The 26,273-nt window shown below is 41.7% G+C and overlaps 2 protein-coding genes across 5 annotated transcripts in view; one reads left to right on the top strand and one right to left on the bottom strand.

The window, feature by feature from the left end:
- The window catches only part of ATM (ATM serine/threonine kinase), a 130,699-nt gene extending 108,238 nt beyond the window's left edge, over positions 1-22,461 (bottom strand). Inside the window, exons 1-9 of one of the 2 annotated variants that reach the window (XM_032838312.1) lie at positions 22,053-22,461; positions 21,763-21,947; positions 20,341-20,450; positions 18,137-18,234; positions 17,942-18,054; positions 16,350-16,495; positions 12,377-12,541; positions 943-1,108; positions 34-272 (exon numbers count right to left, since the gene is read on the bottom strand). In XM_032838312.1, coding sequence (XP_032694203.1) covers positions 34-272; positions 943-1,108; positions 12,377-12,541; positions 16,350-16,495; positions 17,942-18,054; positions 18,137-18,208 — 901 coding nt within the window. In that variant the 5' untranslated portion in view covers positions 18,209-18,234; positions 20,341-20,450; positions 21,763-21,947; positions 22,053-22,461. Of the gene's footprint in view, positions 1-33; positions 273-942; positions 1,109-12,376; positions 12,542-16,349; positions 16,496-17,941; positions 18,055-18,136; positions 18,235-20,340; positions 20,861-21,762; positions 21,948-22,052 lie in introns of those variants that run through there. The other variant, XM_032838313.1, reaches the window with a different exon arrangement.
- Positions 22,462-22,728: 267 nt separating this feature from the next.
- LOC116855605 (protein NPAT) overlaps positions 22,729-26,273 on the top strand; it is a 55,543-nt gene continuing 51,998 nt past the window's right edge. For all 3 annotated transcript variants that reach the window (XM_032838465.1, XM_032838463.1, XM_032838462.1), the window contains exon 1: positions 22,729-22,903. In XM_032838465.1, coding sequence (XP_032694356.1) covers positions 22,867-22,903 — 37 coding nt within the window. In that variant the 5' untranslated portion in view covers positions 22,729-22,866. The remainder of the gene's footprint in view (positions 22,904-26,273) is intronic.

Below are 26,273 nucleotides of genomic sequence, written 5' to 3'. Positions count from 1 at the left end.
GAAGCAAATTCAAAACAGCAAAAACTTTTATACCTTTTTCTTGAGTTTTCGCTCCCTTTGGATGATGCACATATATTTGCAGTTGAAATAATTCAATAATTACTTCTTTTAAGGAATCATTAAGTCTATGTTGAGTCCAAATATAAAGCAAGGTAGGAAGAATTTCATCTCCTAACTGACACACTCGAATTCGAAAGTTAACAGCCAGTGTCTTGAGGAAGATAACAAATGCTGCTAAGATGTGATTCAGACCTGCAGAGCTCTTTTCCTGTCTGTCACAGAAAATAAACAGACTCAGCTTGGTGTAACAGGGCAGAAAAATGAAAACTGATGGCAGTTATGAAGTTGCATGCTGAAAAGAAAAAAAAAATCTCATCTTCAAGTAACAGTAGCCTTAGTTCCAGAATGATTCAGAAACAAAAAAATCTGAGCAACAGAACAAACAAAACAGCTCTTCTTTGGTGCTGAGCCCTCCTCCCTACTCGCTCCCTGCTGCTGAAACACTGTACAAAACGATACAAAACTGATTTCTAACACCACCATTTATACAGCACTTCACATGACAGACTGGGTAATGTCACACAAATGTCAGATACTGACACTTCCAAAGTTTGTTCCTATTTTATTTTTTCTTAGTACATCTATTTTCAAAAATGGAGGAAATGAAACTACCTAAAAGGACATTTAGCTTTTCCTGTCCCTAGAGAAGCAACACTGATCTTCCACTTATGAACGTGGTTTGCATGTTCCGTCTGCCTTTGGATATTCAGGAAGCATACAGCTGACACTTGCTTTGGGAATCCACTAATTCTACTATAATGGGCCAGCTTTGTTTTGTTTTTTCAATTGGTAACATTTTTAGTGACTGGAGCTAAAACATGGTCTTACAGGAAAATCAAACAGGTTTTTAATACAAAGCAAAACAAAAAGAGATTAGATTACCTTGCATGCTGAATAGCTTTGGAAAAGAAATCCAAAAATTTGGAATTTAATCCATCAGTTTGCGAACAGCATCCTTTGGTCACAGCATGAATTATTCTAGCCACTAAAACTCTATTAATGTCTTGTGCAGGTTTAAGGTACAGACTGAAGTACACAGAGAACAATTCTTAAAAAAAAAAAAATTAGTTATTAAAAAGAAAACTATCAAAGCATTTAACTTAAAGGTCTTGATTTAATTTAAATTTCAATATTCCAGGCCAGCTGGGTGGCTCAGTCAGTTAAGCATCCAACTCTTGGCTTCCACTGAGGTCATGATCTTGGGGTCCTGGGATTAAGCCCCGTATCAGGGTTCACACACAGCAGGGAGTCTGCTTGAGGTTCTCTCTCTCCCCCCGCCTCCTCTGCCCCACCTGCTTGCTAAGTAAATAAATTTTTTTAAATAAATAAATTTCAGTAATCCCATATAGAGAAAAAGATTTAAAATCATACTAATTTACATTTATTTTCTATTTTTATTTTTTAAGATTTTATTTGTCAGAGAGGGAAAGAGAGAGAGCACAAGCAGTCAGAGTGGCAGGCAGAGGCAGAAAAGCAGGCTCCCCACTGAGCAAGGAGCCCAATGGGAATTCGATTCCAGGACCCTGGGATCATAAACTGAGCCAAAGGCAGCCACTTAACCGACTAAGCCACCCAGGCGTCCCTTAATTTACATTTAATATGGTAAAAGTATCACATCCATATTTGACTTTATTTTACATAAAATGCCTTCAAGAGAGGAACAACTTTTGGCCAGAGAGTATGTGCAGCCAGCCCTTAGACAAGCTGCTTGACTTCTGTGTCCCTTCCTTTAGGTCTAACAGAGCATGGGACAGTGCATAGGCCACTGCTTTGTCTTGAGGCGGTCTGATTAATAACGAGTGTAAAATGTATCAAGAATGCTGTCAAGGGGCTGAGATTTTACTCTACTTGTAAGCTAAGGGATCAGAATACCAGTTTCATGGATGCTGGCAGAAGACAAACTATTCCCGACTGATTACCTTCCTTTCTGCATAAATTCCTCAATCCCCAAGGTAACATGAAAAGGGACAGGTGACACACGCGCAAACAGTAAGAGAACCATCGAGCTTTCTGCGACACACAGGCAGCAAGCAAACCTGTCCTTGGCTCTGAGGAAGCCATCATCTCTGTCACCATGTCCACCTTCCAAGGTTCACTATACACACATACTTAAAAAAAGTCAGGAATAAAGCAGTCAGGGTCATTCATAAGTATGCAGAAAAGGTGAGATGCGCTGAGAATCGTCTCCCAGAACCAGGAGCTAAAACCAAAGCTGCTAATGCAGGATTTGCTCCCCATATAAATAAAGAGAGTCCTTGGCTGGTAAAAATGAGTGAGAGTAACACCTATGGTATCTTCCTTTTTAATTGTATGTATCACATAATTCTGCAGAGATAATTTTTTTTTTTAAGATTTTATTTATTTATCAGAGAGAGAGAGGTAGAGAGCGAGCACAGGCAGACAGAATGGCAGGCAGAGGCAGAGGGAGAAGCAGGCTCCCGGATGAGCAAGGAGCCCGATGTGGGACTCGATCCCAGGACGCTGGGATCATGACCTGAGCCGAAGGCAGCTGCTTAACCAGCTGAGCCAAGCCACCCAGGCGTCCCCTGCAGAGATAATTTAAAATCAGATTCAAACACAAAAGAATAAGAATATAAATACCTCAAACATTATTGTAAAGAAAATGATTGTTCAAACGATTCCTATTGTAGCTGACATTAATTTATACAACTCTGCATCAGTGCTTCCCAAATTTCTGTCATTACAATACCTAAATGGTTAAAAACTGTGAGTTAATACATAGAAATGTGGAAACAAGAAAACAGGAACTGGAGGGGGGCGACCTGGATGGCTCAGTCGGTGAGGCATCTGACTTCAGCTCAGGTTACGATCTCAGGGTCCTAGGATCGAGTCCTGCGTCAGGCTCTGCTGTCTGTGGGACATCTGCTTGCCCCCTCCCTGTCCTCTGGCTCCCCCACACCCCCATTAGTGTGTGCACATGCACGCTCTCTAGTAAATAAATAAAACCTTAAAAAAAAAAAAAAGAAAACAGGAATGGTTATCTTGATCATTTCCCTTTTTTAAAAAAAATTTTTTTAAGATTTTATTTATTTATTTGACAGAGATCACAAGGAGGCAGAGAGGCAGGTGGGGGAACAGGCTCCCTGCTGAGCAGAGAGCCTGACGCAGGGCTTGATCCCAGAACCCTGGGATCATTACCTGAGCCGAAAGCAGAGGCTTTAACCCACTGAGCCACCCAGGCGCCCCCAATCATTTCCCTCTTATTACCTGATAGGAGCAGAGAGGGGAAATGAGAATGCCAACTATCTTCGATTAAAGCTCAAGCTTTAGGCCTTTTGTTAGTTGGGGGAAGTGATCCCAACTCTCTCAGAATCCCACATACTATCCTAGTAAGTGGTTAAAAAAACTGGCATAAGACATTCAGTGAAAGTTGCAGAAGCGTAGAGGTTCAACTAATTCAAAAAATAAAAAGAGGCTGTAGGACATGCTTGCAGGTGAATTCATTTCCTCCATGAGCTCAACAACAAAAAAGCTCAAAGGACAGTGAAGGAACATGATAATAAAAAGCTTCTGGAGTTAATAAAACTCAATTAACTGTAGCTTCCTTGGGACTTTATACATAGACAATCATGCTACCTGCAAATAGGAACAGTTTCCTTTCTTCTTTCCAACCTGGATGCCTTTCCTTTCTGCTCCTGGCTGAGCTGCCCTGGCTAGAGACTGCAGTACAGTACTGAACAGGAGTAGTGAGAGCAGACGTCCTTGTCCTGTTCCCAGCTTCTTTTATGAAAGGTTTTAAATCATGGATTCAATTTCTTGAATAGCTACAGAACTATTCAATTACCCATTTCATATCGGGAGAGTTCTGACAAGGAGTGGTTCTAAGCAGCCGGCCCGTGTAACTTCACTGGTCAAGTTGACGTGCACAGGGTTGTTCAAGGCGTGCTCTTAATACTCTTCTAATACCTGTAGGATGGCAATTATATCCATTTCCTCCCTACTCTCAGCGATTTGTGTCCTTAGTCACTTTTACTAGCAGTTCTAGATTTCACTGATATTTTCAAAGAATCAGCTTTGTTTCATTAAATGCTCTCTTCTGTTTTTCTGTTTTCAATTTCAGTGATTTCTGCTCTTCTGCTTGCTTCAAAGTTTTTGGTTTTGTTTTTCTAGTTTGAGATGGGAACTAAGGTTACGGATTTGATATTTTTCCCTCTTTTGTAATATAGGCAGTTAGTGCCATAAATTACCCTCTCAACAGAACTTTAGCTACATTCTACAATTTTTGACATGTTGTATTTTTTTATTTTCATCCAGTTCCAAGCTTACTTTGATTTCCTTTGAGACTTTTTCTTTGACCCATGAACTGAGACTTTCACAAAAGTACTGACTTTCACAAAAGTACTACAAAGGACAAAGGGCACTGTGGTAGAAATAAAGAGAACAAATTTAGGAAGGGCAATCAGAAAACGGCAGTGACATTTAAGCCAAGACCTGCAGGGGGAGAAGAAAGCAGCCACACAAAGGGGAGCCTCTGCCAAGAAAAGGACAAATGCCACAAGGGGAGAAAGGCTTTGCACTCTCAAAATAAAGAGGGCATGAGATGATCCACAGCAGTGTCAGAAGGAAATACTAGAACCCTTATTTTTTTAATTAAAATTAATTACAAATAAAAATCAACCCTTAGGGGTTGGTCTGGGTGGCTTTGTCAGTTTAGCCTCTGCCTTGGTTCATTTCAGGTCATGGTCTTCAGTTTGGGATCGAACCCTGCGCTGGGCTCCGTGTTCAGCCCAGGGTCTGTTTCTCCCTTCCCCTCTCCCCCTCCCCGCCTTGTGAACATAAGCACGTAAGCATGCTTGCACTCTCTCTCTCGCTCTCATAAATAAATCTTTTTTAAAAAATCAAGCTGGGCATCTGGGTGGCTCAATGGGTTAAAGCCTCTGCCTTCGGCTCAGGTCATGATGCCAGGGTCCTGGGATCGAGCCCCACACTGGGCTCTCTGCTCAGCAGGGAGCCTGCTTCCTCCTCTCTCTCTGCCTGCCTCTCTGCCTACTTGTGATCTCTTTCAAATAAATAAAATCTTAAAAAAAAAAAATCAAGTTTTACTGATATTTAATATAGAAATCAACAACGGCCAGTTTGGAAGATTGCTTTGGCAGCTTCTTACCAAACTAAACATACTGTTAACATATGATTGATTCAGCAATCACACTTCTTGTTATTTACCCAAAATGAGCTGAAAATTTTATCTGCACATGGATGTGTACAGCAGCTTTATTTATAATTGCCAAAATTTGGAAGCAATCAAGACATCCTTCAGTGAGTGAGTGGATAATCAAACTGTGGTACATGCAATGAAATATTATTTGGTGCTAAAAAGAAATCAGCTATCAGGCCACAAAAAAACATGGAGGAACCATAAACGCATATTACCAAGCAAAAGCAGCCCACGTGGGAAGACGACACACTGTGTGATGCCAACTAAACGACATTCTGCAAAAGGCAGAATTAGAGACAGTAAAAAGATCACTGGTTGCTAGAGATCGGCACGAGGGGAAGGATGAACAGGCAGCACACAGAGGACTTCCAGGGCAGTGGCACTATTCTAGTTGATGCCATAATGATAAATACATGTTGTTCTACGTTTGTCAAAATCTACAGAACGTACAACACCAAGACTGATCCTAATGTAAACTCGGAGCTTCGGGTGGGATGAGCTGTCGGCGCAGGGTCGCTGCCTGAAACAAATGTGCCACTTTGGTGCAGAATGTTGACAGCAGAAGCAGCTATGCATGTGTGACGGGCGGTTTATGGGAACTCCCTACTTCCTGCTCAATTCTGCTATGAATCTGAAACTGCTCTAAGAAGATAAAGTCTGTTTTTAAGAAAATGTGTGGAAACCACCAGGTTAGAGAATCTGAATAAAAGCCACTGTAGCTAGAATACAGAAATATGCAGGATGGGGGTGGCTCATAGTTACGGCCTGATAGATAAGCAGAAGCAGAATTACCCAGTGCTTCCAAGGCCTAGAAAAGGAGTCCCTATTTTATCCTAGTTGTACAGGAAAGACACTAAAGGTTTTCAATATTTCTTCCTTCCTACCTTATTAGGAAAACTATCTTCCTCCTTGGGACAATCCTAGGGCCTACTTTGGAAACACTTATTCTCAGAAAACACAGAGGGGCACCTGGGTGGCTCAGCTAATTAAGCATCCAACTCTTGATTTCAGCTCAGGTCACAACCTCAGGATGGTGGGATCGAGCCCTGTGTCGGGTTCCACGCTGGGTGTGGAGCCTGCCAGGGATTCTCTCTTCCTCTCCCTTTGCTCCCCAATCCCCCACCCCATTCCTGTGCACAACTGCCCTCTCTAAAAATAAATAATAATAATTAATTTTTTAAAAACACAGTCCATTTTCTTGTGTATTCAACCACTGTTTCTCCATGGACTCCTTCCCATTTCGCTTACATATACTCCAATCACTCCCATCTTTAACAGGATCCTTTTTTCCCTTCCCTGTACAACCAAAGCTTTTGAAAGTGCTGTATTTGCTAATCCTTTTCCTCACCTGCCACTCGGGTTTCACATTAGTCTTACAGAACTGAGCACCATCAACCAACAGGCTCTAACTGCCATGTCTAGAATAATTCACCCAACAACAGCAAATACACATTCTCTTCAAATGGATGCGGAGTACTCACCAAGTCAGACCTTATCCTGGGTCACAGAAGAAATTATAACAATTGTAAATAACTTAGATGATAAAAAGTATGTTCTCTGACCATAATATATTTAGACTGAAAACTATAAAAAGGGAAAACAAAATAGGAAATTACCCAAACTGGAAATTAAATTACACACTTACGAATAATCCAGAAGTAAAAGAACTGTCAAGAAAAACTGGGACATATTTTAAACTGAAGAAAAATGAAAATAAAACATTGTCAAAATGTGTGAGATACAACAAAGCAGTTTAGAGAAAAATTCATTGTATTAAATGCACATATGACCTAAGCTTCTATCTTAAGAAATTAGAGAACAAATTAAACTCAAAATAAACAGAAGAAAAGAATAATAAGATGAGAAATTAACACTGAAAGAGGTAATACCACTAGAGCCCACATACATTAAAAGGATAAAAAGGCAATAACATCTGAGAACTTGATGCTCCTACATCAACAGCTTAGCTAAAATGTACAAATTCTTTCTTTTTTTAAGATTTTATTTATTTATTTGACAGAGATCACAAGTAGGTAGAGAGGCAGGCGAGGGGGTGGGGGAGCAGGCTCCCCACTGAGCAGGGAGCCCGATGTGGGGCTCGATCTCAGGACGGACCCTGAGATCACGACCTGAGTTGAAGGCAGAGGCTTAACCCACTGAGCCACCCAGGCGCCTTAAAATGTACAAATTCTTAACCAAATTACCAAAGCTAACTGAAAAAGGAATAAAGTAAATATTCCTGTATCTATTAAAGAAACTGAATTCATAGCTAAAAACCTTCAACAACTAAAACAAATTCATCTAGTAATATGTAAAAAGGATATACATCATGCCCTAGTAGAGTATATCCCAGGAACACAAGGTTGACTTAATTTATGAAAAATTCATCAGTGTAGGGGCCCCTGGATGCTTCAGTCAGTTTAAGCGTCTGCCTTTGGCTTAGGGCATGATCCCGGGGTCCTGGGATGGAGCCCCATCTCTAGCTCCCAGGTCAGTGGGGAGTCTGCTTCTGCCTCTCCCCGCTGCTCATGCTCTGTGTCTCTCTCAAATGAATAAATTTTTTAAAAAAAAACTTAAAAAAAAAAAGAAAGAAAAATTCATCAGTGTAATTCATCCTATCAAGAAACTAAAGAAAAACTCATAGGATTATCTCAACAGATGAAGAAAGAAATTTAACAAAATTCAATATCCACTCATGATAAAAACCATGAGCAAGTAGAAATTGAACGGAAAGTTGTCAGCCCATATTGAGAGCTAATATCATGCTTAATGGCTAAACAATAAATGATTCCCCGCTAAAGCCAAGAACAGAACAAAGTGTGTTCTCACTACTCCTATTCAAAATTACACTGGAGGAAAAACTACAAAATTCCTAGAAGAAAACATGTGGAGGAAAAGTTTTATGATGTTAGATTTGTCAATGATCTCCTGGAAATGACACCAAAGGCAAAGGCAACCAAAAAATATATAGATTACTTGTACTCATCAAAATAAAACTTTTGAATGCCTGAGTGGCCCAGTCAGTTGTCTGCCTTCAGTTCAGTTCATGATCCTGGAGTTCTGGGATCCAGTCCTGCATTGGGTTCCCTGCTCAGCAAGGAGTTTGCTTCTCCCTCTGCCCTCCTTGTGCTCTCTCTCTCAAATAAATAAAATCTTTAAAAAAAAACCTTTTTTTTAAATAAAACTTTTATATATCAAAGGACACAAACATCAGAGTTAAAGGCGACCCATGAAATGCAAGAAAATGCAAACCACTCATCTGATAAGGTGTTAATACACAGAAATTATAAGGAACTCCTACATTTCAACCACAACGAAATAATCCAATTAAAAACTGGGCAAAAGGGGCGCCTGGGTGGCTCAGTGGGTTAAAGCTTCTGCCTTCAGCTCGCATCATGATCTCAGAGTCCTGGGATCCAGCCCTGCATCGGGCTCTCTGCTCAGCAAGGAGCCTGCTTCCTCCTCTCTCTCTCTCTCTGCCTGCCTCTCTGCCTACTTGTGATCTCTCTCTGTGTGTCAAATAAATAAATAAAATCTTTAAAAAAAACCACACAACTGGGCAAAAGATGTGAATACTTTACAAAAGATGATATATAAATGGCCAATTAGCATACAAAAAACTCAACATCCCTAGTCATTACGGAAATGCAAATCAAAACCCCAATGAGATACCACTTCACACACACTCACATCAGGATGGCTGATACCAACACAAGAAAAAGAGTAAGCGTTGGTAAGGACGCGGAGAAACCGAACACCTGTGATTGCTGCTCCGTCTGTAAAACGGGTAAAGGGACGCAGACCTTGTGGAAAACAGTTTGTTGGTCCTCAACACATTAAACAGAGAATTAGCCTATGATGCAGCGATTCGACCGCTGGATAAATACCCAAAAGAACTGAAAGGACACAAAGAGCTATTTGAACACTCAGGTTCATAACAACATTCGTTATTCATAATACCCAAAAGGCAGAAACCACTCAAGTGTCCAATGACAGAGGAATGTCCAAATGCAGTACATACATGCAACTCAGTCTTAGAAAGGAAGTAGACCCTGAGTCGTGCCACCCCGTGGATGAACACTGAAGACACAGGGGAAATGAGCACAGTAACAGATTCATAGAAGGACAAAAACTGTTACGACTTCCCTCACTGGAGGCAGCCGGAGGAGTCAAACTCACAGATACAGAAAGCAGAACGCTTGTCAAGGGCTGTGGGAAGGGGGCGCGGGGGGGGAGGGGGTGTTATTTATTGAGGACAGCGTTTCAGTTTGGGAAGATGACCAAGGGCTACAAATGGAAGGTGATGGTTGCACAACAATGTGGACACACTTAATGCCACTGAACTCTATACTTAGAAAGGGTTAAAATGGTAAATTTTATGGGATGTACATTTCACCATTTAAACGAATCATACTGAAGATCCCTGCCTATACAGCAGAAAAATAAACAGGTGAAAGTCACATGGCTCACAAATGAGAGGGGGGAAATGCAGATAATATATGACTGTCTAAAGAGAAAATCCCACGGAAGCTACAACAGTGCTCCTAGATTTAATAAGTGATTTTAGCAAGGTCCCAGGACACAACATTAATGACACAAAAACCACCTGTATGATAGGAATGAATATGGAAATTGAAATTTTTTAAACTACACAACTTACAAACTACTGCAATATAAATCTAATAAAAATACATAAATTCTGTATGCTAAGAACCATAAAACACTGATTTCTTTAGGTAAAAAAAAAAACAAACTAAACAAATAAAGAGAGGTATCATCTTCACAGACTGGCAGACTCCATGTGGTCACGAGGTCTGTTCTTCCTGTCTTGTATGGATGGAGGTTCCTGTGATGGGTCCTGCGTGACCGACCACCCCGACCTGCACGCGTGCAGGCAGCTGAAGAATGTTGCTGGTGAGACTTGTGCTGCATAAGTAACGTGGGAGCCGGCCTCCAGGTCAGAAGTGGCCTTTCTGGTCTGGACACCAAGAGCTATAAACTTGGCCTTCCATGCCCTCCAGCTCCAGGCTGGGCTGTTCCCCCACCCCCAGTGGAATCCGGGAGGGGAGGCAAAATCACCTAGACCAAACTCCTTGAATATGTAAAGACAAGAGGATACAGGAATGTGACTAGCTCCAAACTGCACACAAACAAACGTCTAACTCCAAACCTTGTCTCTGCCCTACCGCCCTATACCGCCCTTATGGTATATAGTCTCCCCAGTGCAAGGATGCTCCGTCCAGGCCTCCCAATCAAGACTCCAGCTGGGGCTTCCCCAGCTGACCGGGCTGGATGCTGTACGTACCCAATTTGATGGAACTCTGTCTTATTCTCCCTTACTGCTTACTACTGCCCTCATCTATGCATAGATTTTGCTTTTCTTCTGTTTCTATTAGATATTTATAATATCAATGAAGTGTTTTTCCCCTTCAAAACTAGAGAGTATGGCTGCTGTGAATCTTTCCTTTAGGACACTTTCTTAATTGTTCAATACACTGAGTGCAATCCCCACCAAAATTTGGGGCACCTGGGTGACTCCGTGGGTTAAAGCCTCTGCCTTCGGCTCAGGTCCTGATCCCAGGGTCCTGGGATCCAGCCCCACCAAAATTTCAGCAGAGCTTTTTGTAGGACTCAATAAGCTAATCCCAACTGGATATGAAAATGCTGGCTAGGCCTCAGGGCATCTTCTCATCTCACTCCAAACTCTCCCTCTAGACTATCTTATCTCTAACTATGGGTTCCATCAACACCTCTACCAAAGATATATTCTGAACATAAACTCCACTTCTTGAGTATAGTCCTCACTGGAGAGTGCAGTTTGAGAAAAGGGAGCTAACTAGAAAGATAATTCAATCAAAAGGCCAAATTATGAGAGATGACAGTAATATGCTCAAAAAGAAAGAGGATTTCAGAGAACAGATCAGACATAGTAAGGAGACTACAGCAAGGATTCTCTTTGTTTCAGTGAGACCTGTGGTTAGAAGTACTAATCTAAAATACGCAAACCTCCTGAATACTTAGGATGGACCACAGTGGTGAGAGACGTATCAGAGCGTCCTGGATACCACTAACCTCTTCTCTTAAACTTGTTGTGAGGATCAAGTTTGGGACACAGCCTCCCTCACGCTCGGAACAAGAACAAAGGCCTGAGATGACACCTCAGAAATTAACACTCAAAGCTACAAAGGCTCTCATTCATATGGGAACAGTAGAAGATAGTGCAGGGCACTGATGAGATCACAGTTTTACCATCCACACGTGTCTTTTTTTGATATGAGAAACTGACAATAACAATACAGACAAATGTCTTTTCATTTAATTAGCAAAATTTTATCTTAAGTACTTTCCACAAAAAACACAGTTTCTAGATTTTCAGTGGTGGTTTTATTAAAAGACTTGGACATAGAGCTTCGAGTCACTTCATTAAAGCCAAACCTCACTGTCACCCACTGAACCCACTCAGAGAAAGGCTCCACCTCTGAAATTCATAAACTCAAATGTTTGTCTCTGATCACAACTTCCTTCCTTTTTGGTCTCTCAGAACTTTTCACCTAGAAATCGAAAATAGATTCCTCCGACACCCACTCTACTTATGTTGCAGTCCCTGGGCCCTAGAGATCCTTTTTACTATTTTTTACCTTACAAGTGACCTGCTAAATGCCTAATCCAATGCATGCTTTTGTGTTTTAGCATTTCTACCACACTTAAAATGTCATACCCCTTCCAACCTGAAACTCTGCTGCTTTCACTTTCATGACACCTCTCCTTCTTGGTTTTCTTCTTTTTCTTTTAATCATGGTGAGGTTTAGGTGTCACTGATCTGGGAACTCACTGCGCCCAAACGTATCTATGTTTTGGTGCACTGTAATTTTTGGTTCACTTGATTTTTTTGTCACTGGCCTATGAAGGACTCGAGGACAGGGATGGCTTCTTTCAACTGTGATGTTCCAGTTCTCATAGAGACAATCACTTAGGAAGTTCATAATAAAGAAAACTAAGGACTGGATTCTGTAAGTATTTAATTTTACTAAGATACTGTTAAACTGCAAGGTCACCTGGGGGATAAAGATTCTGACCGATCTTTTGGTGACATTTCATTTCACAGAAAAAAATTTACAAATAACAAACTTCAAAACATACCTAGCCACTGTTGCTGAGATATTTCACACCAGTATTTCCTCACTGAGAGAACGTCCTTGAGCAGAATGTTGCTACAATCTGCTCCATAAATGGAACCATTAGATGAATCTTTCACTGTATCCATGATATAATTCAAGAGTTCTTGACATTTCAGTCTGGGTGCTCCTATTGAAAAATAAACAAATAAAAACATATAAATCTTAAGAAACACAGGAACACTTGGAATTGCAGCTATATGAATAATTCCGTATGGGACATTACTATGAACTAATTTCTTTCTCATAGAGCAGGAATTAGCAAACTGGGGCCCATGGGCAAAATGCTCCCAACTGCCTGTTTTGGGAATTAAAATTTTCCTGGGTCACAGCCATGACCGTTCATTTACATACTGTCTAAGGCTACTTTCATGCTACAGCAGCAGAGCTGACTAACTGACACAAAAACTGTATAGCCTATAAAGTCAAAAACATCGACTGGTCACTTTACTAAAGAAGTTTGCTGATCCCTATAGGAATATATAGCAAAAACGATCATCCACTCCATCCTTGATAATTCACAGTCTCTGGCACTAGACCTAAAATGATCCAGTTTCTTGGTACCTTTTATGAAGAATGAACTCATTAGAATAACCAAAGATTGTAAGAAGGATGGGGCGCCTGGGTGGCTGTCACTTAAGCACCTGCTTTCAGCTCAGGTCATGATCCTGGGGTCCTGCTCAGCAGGGAGTCTGCTTGACCCTCTCCCTTTGCCGCCCACCCCCAACCAATGCACTCTTTCTCTCAAATAAATAAATAATCTTAAAAAAAAAAAAAAAAGATTGTAAGGAGAATATTGGGCTTTGAAAACCAAATTACTTTCACATTGTACAAAAGCATTTGTGGTATATAAATATGTAAGGCTCTAATATTTCCAGTTTTATTTATTAGAGGTCCTAAAATTAAGAGTTTATTTATTTGACAGAGAGAGATCACAAGTAAGCAGAGAGGCAGGCAGAGAGAGAGAGGAGGAAGCAGGCTCCCCACCGAGCAGAGAGCCCAACGTGGGGCTTGAATCCAGGACCCTGAGATCACGACCTGAGCCCAAGGCAGAGGCTTAACCCACTGAGCCACCCAAGCGCCCTGGCCTCCCAAAAATTCAGTATTAATGGGTATATTTTTGAATGCAACAAAATGACATTTAAAAACTGTTTGTTTTTTATTTTCAGCAAATCACATCGATGTCGCAGCTAATATTTTACTATATTTCAATATTAGCAATCTTTTTTTCTTTTTAAAGATTTTTATGTATTTGACAGAGAGAGATCACAAGTAGGCAGAGAGGCAGGCAGAAAGAGAGAGAGAGAGAGAGGGAAGCAGGCTCCCTGCTGAGCAGAGAGCCCGATGTGGGGCTGGATCCCAGGACCCTGAGATCATGACCTGAGCTGAAGGCAGCGGCTTAACCCACTGAGCCACCCAGGAGCCCTCAGTATTAACAATCTTAAAATGGCATATAACTTTTTTGTTATAAGCTATGAACAGACCACAAGTCATATATATATCTGATTATATTCTAGCTTAGCATTTTCTTATAGGAGTTTAGCATTTTCTTATCAAACTATAGTAAATAAATACTGACACAACCGTTTATCATTTTTACTTGATTTATACCACACTCTCGGGCACTGAACCAGTGACGAAATGCACGATCATGTTCCTCTGCTATGACGCCCTGCGGCCCCCTCCCTCTTACAGTCCTCGTAACCATCTCTTAACTGTAATATCTACTATATGATAACATCCCTCAGGAATTACTTAATCTCTATATGGCAACACAGCCCGGTAACTGTCCTAAATAATATTTGCTTAGTAAACATTTATTAACTACATAAATTAATGTCATGATGAAATCATATTTCCCTGTGGCCTTAATCTCAACAAATTTCCTTCCTCCGCCAAATTTGAGAAAGGTTTCAAGAATTACACTGAAGTTCTTTTTCTGAGGAAACCCGCCTCCAAGGGACAACTAAGTTGACTAAGGAGAATTTAAGGACCCTCATAAAACTTCGCATTTTACAAAGCTGGGCTTTCTATCCTCTAGGCCCCATCTACGTGGCGTGCAGAGCAGACAAATGCCTACATAAAAGAATGAATGATAGCTGCTTATTGCTCCCTTCCCCACTCTCGTTTTCGAATCTCTGCCCCTTTCATAAGACCTTGAATACCAATGCTAAGTCTGGACATTAAGACCTTGAATACCAATGCTAAGTCTGGACATGTGTTTCAATTCCCATCAACTCCCCAACTCTTTGAAAAACACAAAGTGAGAAGACATGACAGTAACGCTCTGGTTTTGTTCAGAGCATAAAGATGCTTAACTTACAAAGTCAAACTAGAAAGAAAAGGAAGCCTCAAATAAAAACACAAACTTTCAACCATTTAAATAATCTTACTCTGATAATTTCATCTACTTATTCCTGTAACCCAACACAGTGATACTTTCACACATTTTCCAAGTGTATTTTCCAATACTGTTAATTTTGTGACTGAAGGTTTTTTCACCGTAAAGCGAAATTATACCCTGCAAACTTTTCTAGTGGGCAAAAATGGGTCCAGATATCTTTCTCTCAATAACTCTATAACTACAAATTAAAATAGGTAAACCCAATGTAAGCAGCCAAGGGAACAAATTTTAATAAATGCAGGGCTATCATTCAGGGCAAAAGCAGGTACACAGTATTTCTGTGTAGCTTTCCTCTGCATGTGCTGGAGTCCTTGACACAGGCTTGCCACTATCCACACAAACTGCCACCTCAGAGCTGGAAAACTGAACTTCTGCTAAACCACTGCTTTTTAGACTTAAATCTCATACCACCATTCTGAGACAGCATTCACGAGCCATCTATATCCTTCTACTTAATAATGTTTACCGATGCTGGGCTTTTCTCATTCTTTTTATTTTATTAAGTCTTTCACTTCAATGCCAGTATAGTTACCATACGGTGTTACAGTACTTTCGGGTGCCCAAAATAGTGATTCAATGGCTTTTCTGATTCTCAAACTAAACCTGGAATCACAAATTACTATTCACACACATTGTGTATAAATAGTAACAAAGTCTGAGCCCAAGAGTCCCTAAGCAAACATTTCTACTTCTAGGTTTCAACATTGTAGGAAGCCCCTTTCCTTAGATAGGCCTATTGCTATCGGGCACTTTGGGTCAAAAATATCAACTCTTTAAGACAACCACGGCCCCCATTCAAAGTGGGAAATACATGGCTCATGAGGAGCAAAAAACCACTGGGCATTTTTTAATTTAATCAATACTGAGCATGGTGGGTTCTGATTGTAAGAAAGCTAATGTAATCTCAAAATGAATCAGTAAAAGTAGAGAATAAAAGATATACAAGTCCTGCTCCACTCTTTTACCAATCAGAATATGGCTATGATTAAGTCCTACACTTTGAGATATAATTAAACTGAAGAAAATTCAGAAGAGAGTGACACAAAAACTAGGGTCAAATGAGCTGAATAAAGAACATCTGTTTAGGTTAGAGACAACGACTCAAAGGAAATGTCAAAGCTAACTTCGGGTATCTCAAAAGAGAACATTCTGAAAAAATTTATCAGGATTTTTCTATATTATCTCAGAAGGCAGAAGCAGCAACAAAGGGAGACAGGTTTCACCACTATTAAGGCTATTCAAAGACAGGAAAAAAAAGCTTAAAAGGTATGTTCAATCATTAGGGCTACCTAAGTCCTAGGAACAAATAGAAGGGATCCAAGAAGAATGGCAGTTGGAATACTAATTTTAATTTTTGGAGACTATCACTCCATGCTTGCATAAATTCCTCCAAATATTTGAACCGATCATATATTAAAAACCATTACATATACCACAAATTAGAGTTAGCACTAAACGTTTACCTCAACATATTCCAACCAAACTCATGCAACAGTGACCTTTTAAACCAGCTATTTATAATAACAGTACTTACTTTTATTTGCACATTTGATGAAGTACTTGACCAAACTACTGATTTCTTGCATCTTTTTCTGCCTAGTGGCTTGTGTTGAGGCTGATACACTTGGTTTCGCTGTTCTCAGACATTCTGTTTCTTTCTGAACATATTTCTGTAAAAATCTTCAAGAAAACAAAGTGGAATTTCAGAATTATTAAATTCAGAATTCAGAATTATTAAATGCCTGAATTATTACAACAGTGTGAAAAATCCTTTACGCCATCACAAAGAGAATCTCTGAAGCCGCCACACGGCCATCAATGTACCAGCTAAAAAAATAATTTTCTCTTTCAAGGCACAATACCAATTTAAAGTCTGTTCCACAAAGTTCTAAACTGTAACCTCCATGATTTTCTGTTGCTTTACTGCTTATTTTTTCATTTTATTATTAAAAGCTTACAATGCTACTGAGCTCTCAGTTCTCTCTTACTTGTTATTTTGTACACAACCCAAACCTTTCCCAGGTAGGTGGCAATGTCTCTAGCTTTTGAATGAAGTCTGCCTAGAAGATATTCATGATTTGTTGGAAGTGCCAGGTGCCTACTGGACCTACCTGATTTGCTTATGCAAAATAATACTCATCTTTAGGTAGGAACCATTTTTGTGGTATTTGAAATGAACTAAGTAACCAGAGAAAAAAAACATGCATTTTTTTATGTTATCTGCACTGAAATCTGTAAGTCCATCCAATACCAAGTAAGTGGTAAAAATAAGAATTCTAAACACTTAAGAACAAGTAAATATACTTTCCCCTTGGCTGAACCTGTTATTTCAAGCTTCCCACTATTCTACATTGGTTTAAAATATTTTATTCATTTTTCCTAAGTTTTACAACCTATTCCTAGGTACAAACGGACTTCAGAGTTGAAAATTATGTCTCAATGTAAAAAGGCATCAATTCTATGTGGCACTCCAGTCCAGCAATCAATTGTCCTTCCAAAGCCTGATGTTTTTAACTGCATTCCTACAGAAATTATTCTGTAATTGTTTTCTTAATTACAATTTAATAAGTGGCAGTTATTCAGAGGAATATTTAAAGGTGTAAAAGTAATAATAAAGCATTTATAACTTAATTTATTCTCCAATTTGAAATAAAGTGTTCTTCTAAAATAAAGTCTTGAATGAACTAATATGAAAGGAATCCTCTTAATCTTGAGTGAGATCTAAGAACTTTCACTGAACAAATGCCTTTCTATAGGAACATCCTTTAAAAATCATATTTCAGACAAATATTAAGCACCAACTTTACGTGCAAGGCACAACAGTATATAGAAAGCAAAGATAAATAAGACCTACATACACAAAAATATCACAACAAATAAGAATGAAAGAGGAGGGGCGCCTGGGTGGCTCAGTGGGTTAAAGCCTCTGCCTTCGGCTCAGGTCATGGTCTCAGGGTCCTGGGATCGAGCCCCGCATCGGGTTCTCTGCTCAGTGGGGAGCCTGCTTCCCCCCTCTCTCTGCCTGCTTCTCTGCCTACTTGTGATCTCTGTCAAATAAGTAAAATCTTAAAAAAAAATAAAATGAAAGAGGAAAATAAAGACAGTAAAAAACTTGGAATGGAGTACCGAAACACAGCATCCCAATTCAAGTATTTGCTTTGTTTGGAATCTGAATGTCGATCTAAATGTTGAACAGTTTCAGGATCCCGAATCAGGCGCTTAAATTTCTCAACTTCTTTCTGAAAATGAAAAAGAACACCGTACTGGGTTGCCAATTACACACTAACTTCAAGGAAAGATTAAGCTTCAGTAATTTACTACCCTTCGTTCGGTGGCTCTGTCATGTTCCAGTTGACGGCAGCAAATAAGCAGATCGTTCAGTGCTAAACTCATGGTGCAGCACTGCAGAAAGCACAGCACTGTAAAAAAAAGAAACACACGTAAATGCAAAATTATTTCAGACTGTGGTATTAACAGTCAGGTCAGACTGTACAATTACATGCATACTGTAACCATAAAATTATTTTTCTTAATGTTTCCACATTCAAATGAGATTTTCTTAGAATATATCAAAACAAAGCTTCAACATGCAAACGGGTACTAGTTTGCAATAGCAGGATAAAAACGGGCAACATATAAATTTACTTTTCTGAGACCTTTTCTAAGAAACATGATAATTCAATTAAAATGTAGAAGACCAATAGAAGACAGCCTGGCCAAGAATAAGGAAAAGTGGGGCACCTGAGTGGCTCAGTCATTAAACCTCTACCTTCCGCTCAGGTCATGGTCCCAGGGTCCTAAGATCAAGCCCCACATTGGGTTCCCTGCTCAGCCGGTAGCCTGCTTCTCCCTCTCCCTCTGCTGCTCCCACTGCTTGTGTTCCCTCTCTCTCTCACTCTCACTCTGTCAAATAAATAAGTAAAACCTTTAAAAGAAAAAAAAAAAAAAAGGAATAAGGAAAAGAAAGGGATGCCTGGGGGTCTCAGTCAGCTAAGTACATCTGACTCTTGTTTTCAGCTCAGGCATGAACTAGAGGTGGTGAGACCAAGCCTCTGCGATGACCGGCTAAGGGTTCAGCATAGAGTCTATTTCTGATTCTATCTCTCTCCTTCCTTCTCCCCACTCCCCACCCGGAATGCATGCACACTCTCTCTAAAATAAATTCAAAAATTTGGGGCACCTGAGTGGCTCAGTAGGTTAAAGCCTCTGCCTTCGGCTTAGGTCATGATCCCAGGGTCGTGGGATCGAGCCCCACGTTGGGCTCTCTGCTCAGCAGGGAGCCTGCTTCCTCCAATCTCTCTCTCCGCCTGCCTCTCTGCCTACTTGTGATCTCTGTCTGTCAAATAAATAAATAAATAAATCTTTAAAAAAAAAAAATAAAATAAATTCAAAAATTAAAAAAAAAAAGGAAAAGGGGATTTAAGGTTTTTACAGCTGACTGACCTGTTCTTAAGGATGACCAGCTGATTTAAGGATTGACCAGCTGCACTATTTAACTCTTAATTATTTAACTCTTACATGGAATAACAAAATACATCATTTACTAAGCCAAAAGCTGGAATTGCTTAGGCTTTGGAGAGCTAGTAAGCCTTCCCTACCACTAAGTGTCAGCTGGCTTTACGGTTCTCATTTAAAACATAAAAATTCAAGTGCAATTATACTGCTGTTTCAAAAGGGAATTAAATACTATAGTGCCAAAAATCAACTACACTTTAGTGTACCTTAATGCCATTGCTGTAGCCTACCTCCTTTTAGGTTTCTGATATAATCAAACCTTCCTTTGATAACCTTTAAAAAAAAAGGCCTAAGAAAAGCATCTTGTGTCATTATTTCTGACTCTTCTTACAAGAAAGCTTCGTTTTTGTTAGACTACAAGTGTTTACAAACAAAAAACTTTTTTTGTCCTTGACATATCTCAAGAGGAAAAAGAAGGGGAGTCCTTCTCCCATCCGTTCATATAAACTCTACTCATTCTTTAAAGACCAAGTATGTTTCTTTGCTGTTGTTTAATTCAGTCTTAAAATTGGAACTGAAAGACCACGTCCAATCTTCTTACAAAGGAAGAAATCCCTCCTATAAAAGTATTTAAACACTCTCCGTAAATACTCTGAGAGCACACTACCTAAGAAGCCAACCTATTTCGTTGGTAGGTAGTTCTAATTCGCTTCTTCATTTTTACTCATTGGCTGTTGTGACTCTTTTATCCCTGTTACAACCTCCTTTACTCTGCTGTAGATTAAAGGTTGTTATTTACCAAGTTTGCCATGTGATTGTAAACTTCTTGAGGAAAAGGGTTATTATTTTTATTTTCCATTCCCTCTTATCTAGGACTCTTTCCCCTTCATACTCAATCGTGGTTTAAAACCCTCTTGACTGAGTCAGTAAGTAGAATAAAACTGGGATCATAACCTACACAAACACCTTAACAAGATCCATATCCAAAGAACCATAAACGTAGGCATGTTTATTCCTAAGTATACTGAAGATGTTATTTATAACATAATAAAAAATGCAAGTTTACTGACCATGTGACACTTCCAGGAAGATGCAGCCCTCAATTTTTTTTTTTTTTAAGCTGTGGTTTTTTATTCTTCTCCTTCTGTGTTCCTCTCTTCTGTTTCTCAAAGATTCATTACTTTGAAGAAAACAAAACACCTCAGTCAGGAAACGTTCTTTCACTGATCCATACAACAATATTTACAGGGCCACTACCTGTTTGAGGTACTATGTTAGGGGTAGCCAGACACAGTGAATTAAACAGACACAAATCCTTCCCTTGTGGAGTCATAACTGGTGGGGGAGAGTGACAATAAACAAGTACAGTGAAAAATCAATGCCTAATTCCAAAATATGATATAGGACCCAAAAGAGGAAAATATACACTAACAATGGAGAGGATCACTTCTGATAAGCTTCCAGGGAACATCTCAGCAGAGATTACAACAAAGCCAAGACCTGAACTGGTGCCAATCACAGAAAGAGGGAGAGGACCAATATTTCAGGGAAGGAGACTAGTACCACCAAACGGTCCTAAGATGAAAAAGCGCATGGTGTGTTGGAGGAATTGAAAGAACACCGAAGGAACTGAAGAGTAGTCAGCTAGGTAAGAGAGTCAACAGATACGGTTGAATTCAATAAATACATTAACCCAGACTTAAGCCCCTCTACCAACATGCTCCTCAAACCATACATACTTCCTGAATAACAGTCTCTTAAGTGGCAAGTCCGACCTTCCTTTTTAGATCTCAATCAAGCTGATTCCTTTGCAGAATTTGAAAACGATGCCTACATCACATCTTCCTGTATGGAATTCTGCTGGTGGCATGCCATTCTCTTCTGGTGTAATAGTGTGGACTCTCTTGTTAGACTGTGCTGGTTCAAATCCTGCCCCTGCCCCTTACAGGCTGTATAACCTTGGACACATTAGCTAATCTCTCTAAAGCTCAATCTGTCGCCGATAAAACGAAAAACAATACTACCTCCCTCAAAGTTACTGTTCAAGATTCACGTAGGGATTTAACACAGTGCCTGGAACACAACAAATGCTCAACAAATACCACAAATCACCATTCTTCCCTTCCTCTGTTTCCTGAGTCTCTCTTCAGATAGTTCCTCTTCCATTCACACCTGCAAGACTATCTCTATCTCCCTACTTCCCACCCGAGGTTCTCCCAGTGTGATCTCATCCATCCCTAAGACCTCAACATGCTGAAAATGCCCACATCTATTTCATTCAACGCCAGACCTCACTCCTAAGCTTCTGAAACCTCTCACGCTTTGTGTTTTTACATACATTTCCCGGCCTGTCTGGAAGGCTCCCACCATCCTCCTCCGGGGGCAACTGAACAACTCGAGGTCTCCTCGCAGAACCTCGTTAGCTCCTCTACGATCACGGTTCTCCCTTAATGATCGCCCTGAGCTCTAAGAGTCCCTTTACTTCTCCGTACCTGATAAAAACAGCAGCAAACGCTCTTGAGGGCTCACCACCGGCAAGGATTATCACAAGGGAGACCGGACAGCGCAGTCACCCACATGTCTGCCAAAATTCCAAGTCCAGCAACGAAATTCTTGAGTCCGTGCTCTCCACCACGTCACTCTAGTTTAAGCCTCAGCAGATGCTCGCGGTTTAAAACTAATCAAGAAAAGGGGGGAAAACATTGTTAGTCAAGTCCTCTAGCTACACCCGGACCGTACGGTGGCAGAGGAAAGGGGACGGGCAGGAGCGTGCTACCAGCACCTGGAGGAAGGTTCGAGGCTAAATCCGCGAGGGCCTCGGAGAGAGGGCGGGAGAGTGTAGCGAGCAGGGAAGGTCCGCCCCAGAGCAGCGGGTGAGACCGGCCGTCGGGGGCCTGGCACAGAGGGGCTCGGACAGCCCAGCAGTCCCCGACGCAGAAGCCGCTGCCCGCTCTTCACGCTCCTCCTAACGGTGCACTCGCACCGCCAAAGTGGAATTTCCGACAGCAGCGGCAGCTGCAGCCTCGGTCCCGGTTCCACTCGCCTCCCCACACCAGCCCCTGTGGCTCCAGCCAGGTGGACACCCACTATTCCCGCTTCCGGTTCAAACGCAGCGTGAACACGCAGCCTGGGTCTCCGGAGGAAACAGTCGGGGTCAACCGGGAGCTGGTACCATCTGCTCATGCGCGCCGACCCCCGCACGCTTTGCGCTCCCTGCGCCGGCTCGCCTCAAAACACTCCGCTCGTCTGAACAAACGCGCGTGCGCGTTGCCCGCCAATGGTGTGCGACCTTGCGCTCGCCGCCCGCCCCCTGGCCCCGGCACCTGCATCCCACCTTCTCGCCGCCTTCAGCCCCAGCCCTCGGAATAGGAGGACGGAAGTGACGACAGAGCCGACGGGAACCGAGGCGGGTTTTATTTCGGCGCCTTTCTTTCTCCGGCGGAAGCGATTGGCGGACGCGAGGCGAAAGAGGCGGGACAAATTGCCGCGGGTTCAGTGCCGCCACTGGAACCGGGAGATGCGGCGCAGGGGCTGTCGCTGTGTTGGCTTTTACCTGAATCTTGTCTTTTGTGGCGGTTCCTGCTGCGCCTTCGGTCATGTTGTTACCCTCGGACATAGCGCGGCTGGTACTGGGTAAGCGCGGTCACGGGAGGGACGGGTAGTGGACCCGGCTGAGCGGGACGGAGCGACCTCTGGGGCCAAAGGTTCTCCCTAGGGTGGGGAAGCTCTGGAGCTCTGCCTCCCCGCCTGCAGGTCGAGACCTGCGGCGGTTCCCCTTGAGCCGGGCGCTCGGGTAGCGTAAGCCTCTTTGTGTGCGGCTGCTGCGCTCCCCGGAGGCTGCGTGGCGAGGGGAGGGCCGGGGAGAAGCGCGGGGCGGAACACCTGAGGCCCGGTTCGGAGGGGGAGCCAGGCCTGCACGCCTCGTTGGGACCCCCGGAAGGAGACTTGTCAGAGCTGGGACCCGATTAGGGAACACGAGGATGTCCCCGAGCCAGCCAGTCTCGTAGAGAGATCTTCGCGATGTCTTTCTCGCCCCTCCAACGGCGAATTTGGGGGCGAACAGGGTGATCTTCCCCGGCCATTCCTCGCTCTCCCTCCCCGCAGTGAGTGGTCCAGCGTAGGGCGTCTGAAATGCCAGCTGCATGTTGTAAAACAGCAATTTCTCGTCTTCCTCCGGCCAGAAATTTCACGGAGGAAAATGCCTTCCAGTTGAAAGTGGGCTAGTGCTCCTGGTTCGTTTTTCCTCCATTTGAGGACGGTTGGTGTCAATGGCCTGTTGTCGGGGCGTATTGTCTGTGTGGGGAAACGGGTTGTGTGTCCCCGGGAAAAATCCAGAGGGTCGTGCTGCTGGGAGCAAGAGCCCTAGGAAGCTCAGACCCCGAGTCAGCAACGGTTTGCAGACCTCGTACGCGCCATCCCTGAAAGTAGATGGTAAACATCTCTGATGAAACTTCCCCGTAGTGTCCGCAGTAATTACTGTCGTTACCCTATTGTTAGAAAAATCCCGTTTGTCTTAATTTTTTAAATACTCAGAGCTGTCGGGAAAACTGGCCTTTGTGCCCCGGGCTTTTGGTGAGCACATTTTGCAGGAAACAGGAGCGGGTAACGGTTGTACGGCCCCGTTTTAATTAATAGTTTATTAATGTGTGGTTAATCATCTGCACGCTTTATCAGAACTGAATTATCAATAGTTAACCTCCATCAGTCTCTGTGAGAAAAAGCTGGCTGTCTTGTAATTGTTACGTTTACTAGGATTATATGGAAACCAATTTAAAGTAGATTTTCACACTGTTCAACGTAACATTGGTGTTTCCTCCAGGCATATAGTTTAAGGATTTTTGAGTTTTAGCAATTTGGTAATCCACTCCAGTTTCAGTAAGTATAGTCTTTAACAGGGTTTCTCACCCTAACCCTACTGACATTTGGGGCCGGGTAATTATTTATTGTGGGGAGCGGTCCTGGGCATTGTGAGATATTTAGCAGCATCCCTGGTATCTATGGATTAAATGCCAACAAGACCCCACTCCCACCCCTGCCCACTTAGAACAGTATAAGAACTGTCTCCAGCTATTGCCCCTATGTTTTCTGGAGGGAAAATCATCCCCAGTTAAGAACAACTGATCTTAAAGCAATATGGTTTTCTACGTGGAATAATTCACACCAAATTGTATTCTCCACAAACCAGCTGCTCTGCTTGACTCCTGCTTTTTTTAATGGATAAAAATTCCAAATTCATTTTCTTACCCTAAAAATTCTTTGTCATTCGCATTCCATTTTAATTGCCACCAATCCTACTTAATATACCCCCCCATCCCTTCTTTGGGCTCTGTCATGGCTTCTGATAGAGTTTTGCTATTGATTTTGCTGTTAAAAAAAAAATCTGTCTAAAGCATTCATACTACATGTATTCTAAAGGAAAATATTGTGTAGTTATCAAAATTTCAAGTTGTGCAAAAGAATGTCTGATCCAAAAAAAGAATCTTCCCACACTCATTCTTCCTCAGTATTATGTGTGGAAGCTCATGTCAGCACACAGATCTATAATTCCAAAACTAAGCGGCTTAAAATTGTAACAATTTCATTATTTTGTCATGATTCTTCTTTCAGTACCCCTCCCTGTCTTCACCTCTTTGTGTTGACTCCTTATAATGTTCTTTAAAGAAATCTCTGGGTGCTTAGTATGGACACTGCTAAATGCTAAGAATAGAGAAGTAGTTCCTCTTAGAGTTCACATAATTAGGTTTCTTTACCCTCAGGCATGTGCTCCTCCCACACCTGCAAACCCCAGAATGCTTTACCTAGACCTCACCACACATTCTACCTGATGCTCTGTCACCCTTTTATAAACCAGATTCTGCAACATACCATGCTGACTTGAACTTCACTACATGTAACCAGCCCTTGCTCCTCAGCTACATCCAGCCATCATTGTCTCTCTTCTGTAAATATTGTACAGGCCAAAATAAAAGTGTTGCTTATTACACTTGGGACTCCACTTCGGTTTTCTCTGTATGTTGTACAACGTGCTCCGTGGAATTGATCCTGCCTGCTTCTCCTGCATGATCTCAACTTTTCAATGTCTACCCTGTGCTCCAGGCATACTAACTACTTGGAGTTTCTCCAGATAAAATTCACAGTCTCTGGAACCTTCTCTAGCAGATGTAACTATTAGTGTCTCCTTAAGTGCTTCAACAGCATTGTACTTCACTTCTGTGAAACCCTTATCCTGTGTTATCGTTGCTTGTTTACTTATTTTTGTGAAATATACATGACATAAATATATGCAGCATTTTAGCCATTTTAAGTGTACAGTTCCGTGGTATTAAGTACATTCACATCTTTCTGTAACCATCACCATCATCTACCTGTAGAACTTCATCTTCCCAAACTGAAACTTAACTTTTGACCTCAGTTTTCTTGATCTGGGATTAATAAGGCAGGCTTTGAAAAGTCTTGGAAGCCCCCAAAACTGTAAAGGTTTATGTCAGTTGGGGCATTTTGATGAGTGAAGGGGCCAGAACATTTCTTGGGTTTCTAAATAGGTTTGTTTTTTTCTGTGTGAGTCAGAACCCATTCAGGAAAACTGATCCAATCTGAGTATTTAACATGGAGGGATGTAATGAGGGAATGGGTTTCACTGGTGATAGAAAAACTAAGAAGACAAGCAGCTTATGTGCGCCTGCTCGGAGAGTAACAACGACAGGAAGCCACTGTGATAATCAGGAGGCCTAAGAGAAATGAAGCGGTCCAGAGGCTGGGTTCTTCCTCTGGAAGATGAAAGGAAAGCTTTTCTGGTGAGGGAACAGTAGTCACAGAGGAGAATCTACTAAGGCCAAGAGGGAATGGGGGGAAACTACATGGCTTCTTTCAGCTGCCCTCTAGTCTCCCACCAGTGTTTCCCATTGTTTGAACACAGCCAGAAGCCAGCTGACATGGAGCCTAGGAAACATTGCCTGAATGGGGTCAGGTTTCCCATCACACAGCTCAGAGCAAGAGACGGGGA

The sequence above is a fragment of the Lontra canadensis genome, unplaced genomic scaffold (genome assembly GCF_010015895.1).
Source record: "Lontra canadensis isolate GAN:19392208 unplaced genomic scaffold, GSC_riverotter_1.0 scaffold104, whole genome shotgun sequence".
In the NCBI taxonomy this organism is placed as follows: domain Eukaryota; kingdom Metazoa; phylum Chordata; class Mammalia; order Carnivora; family Mustelidae; genus Lontra; species Lontra canadensis.
The sequence above is the reverse complement of the archived record's forward strand: the minus strand, read 5'-3'. Positions and strand labels throughout refer to the sequence as shown.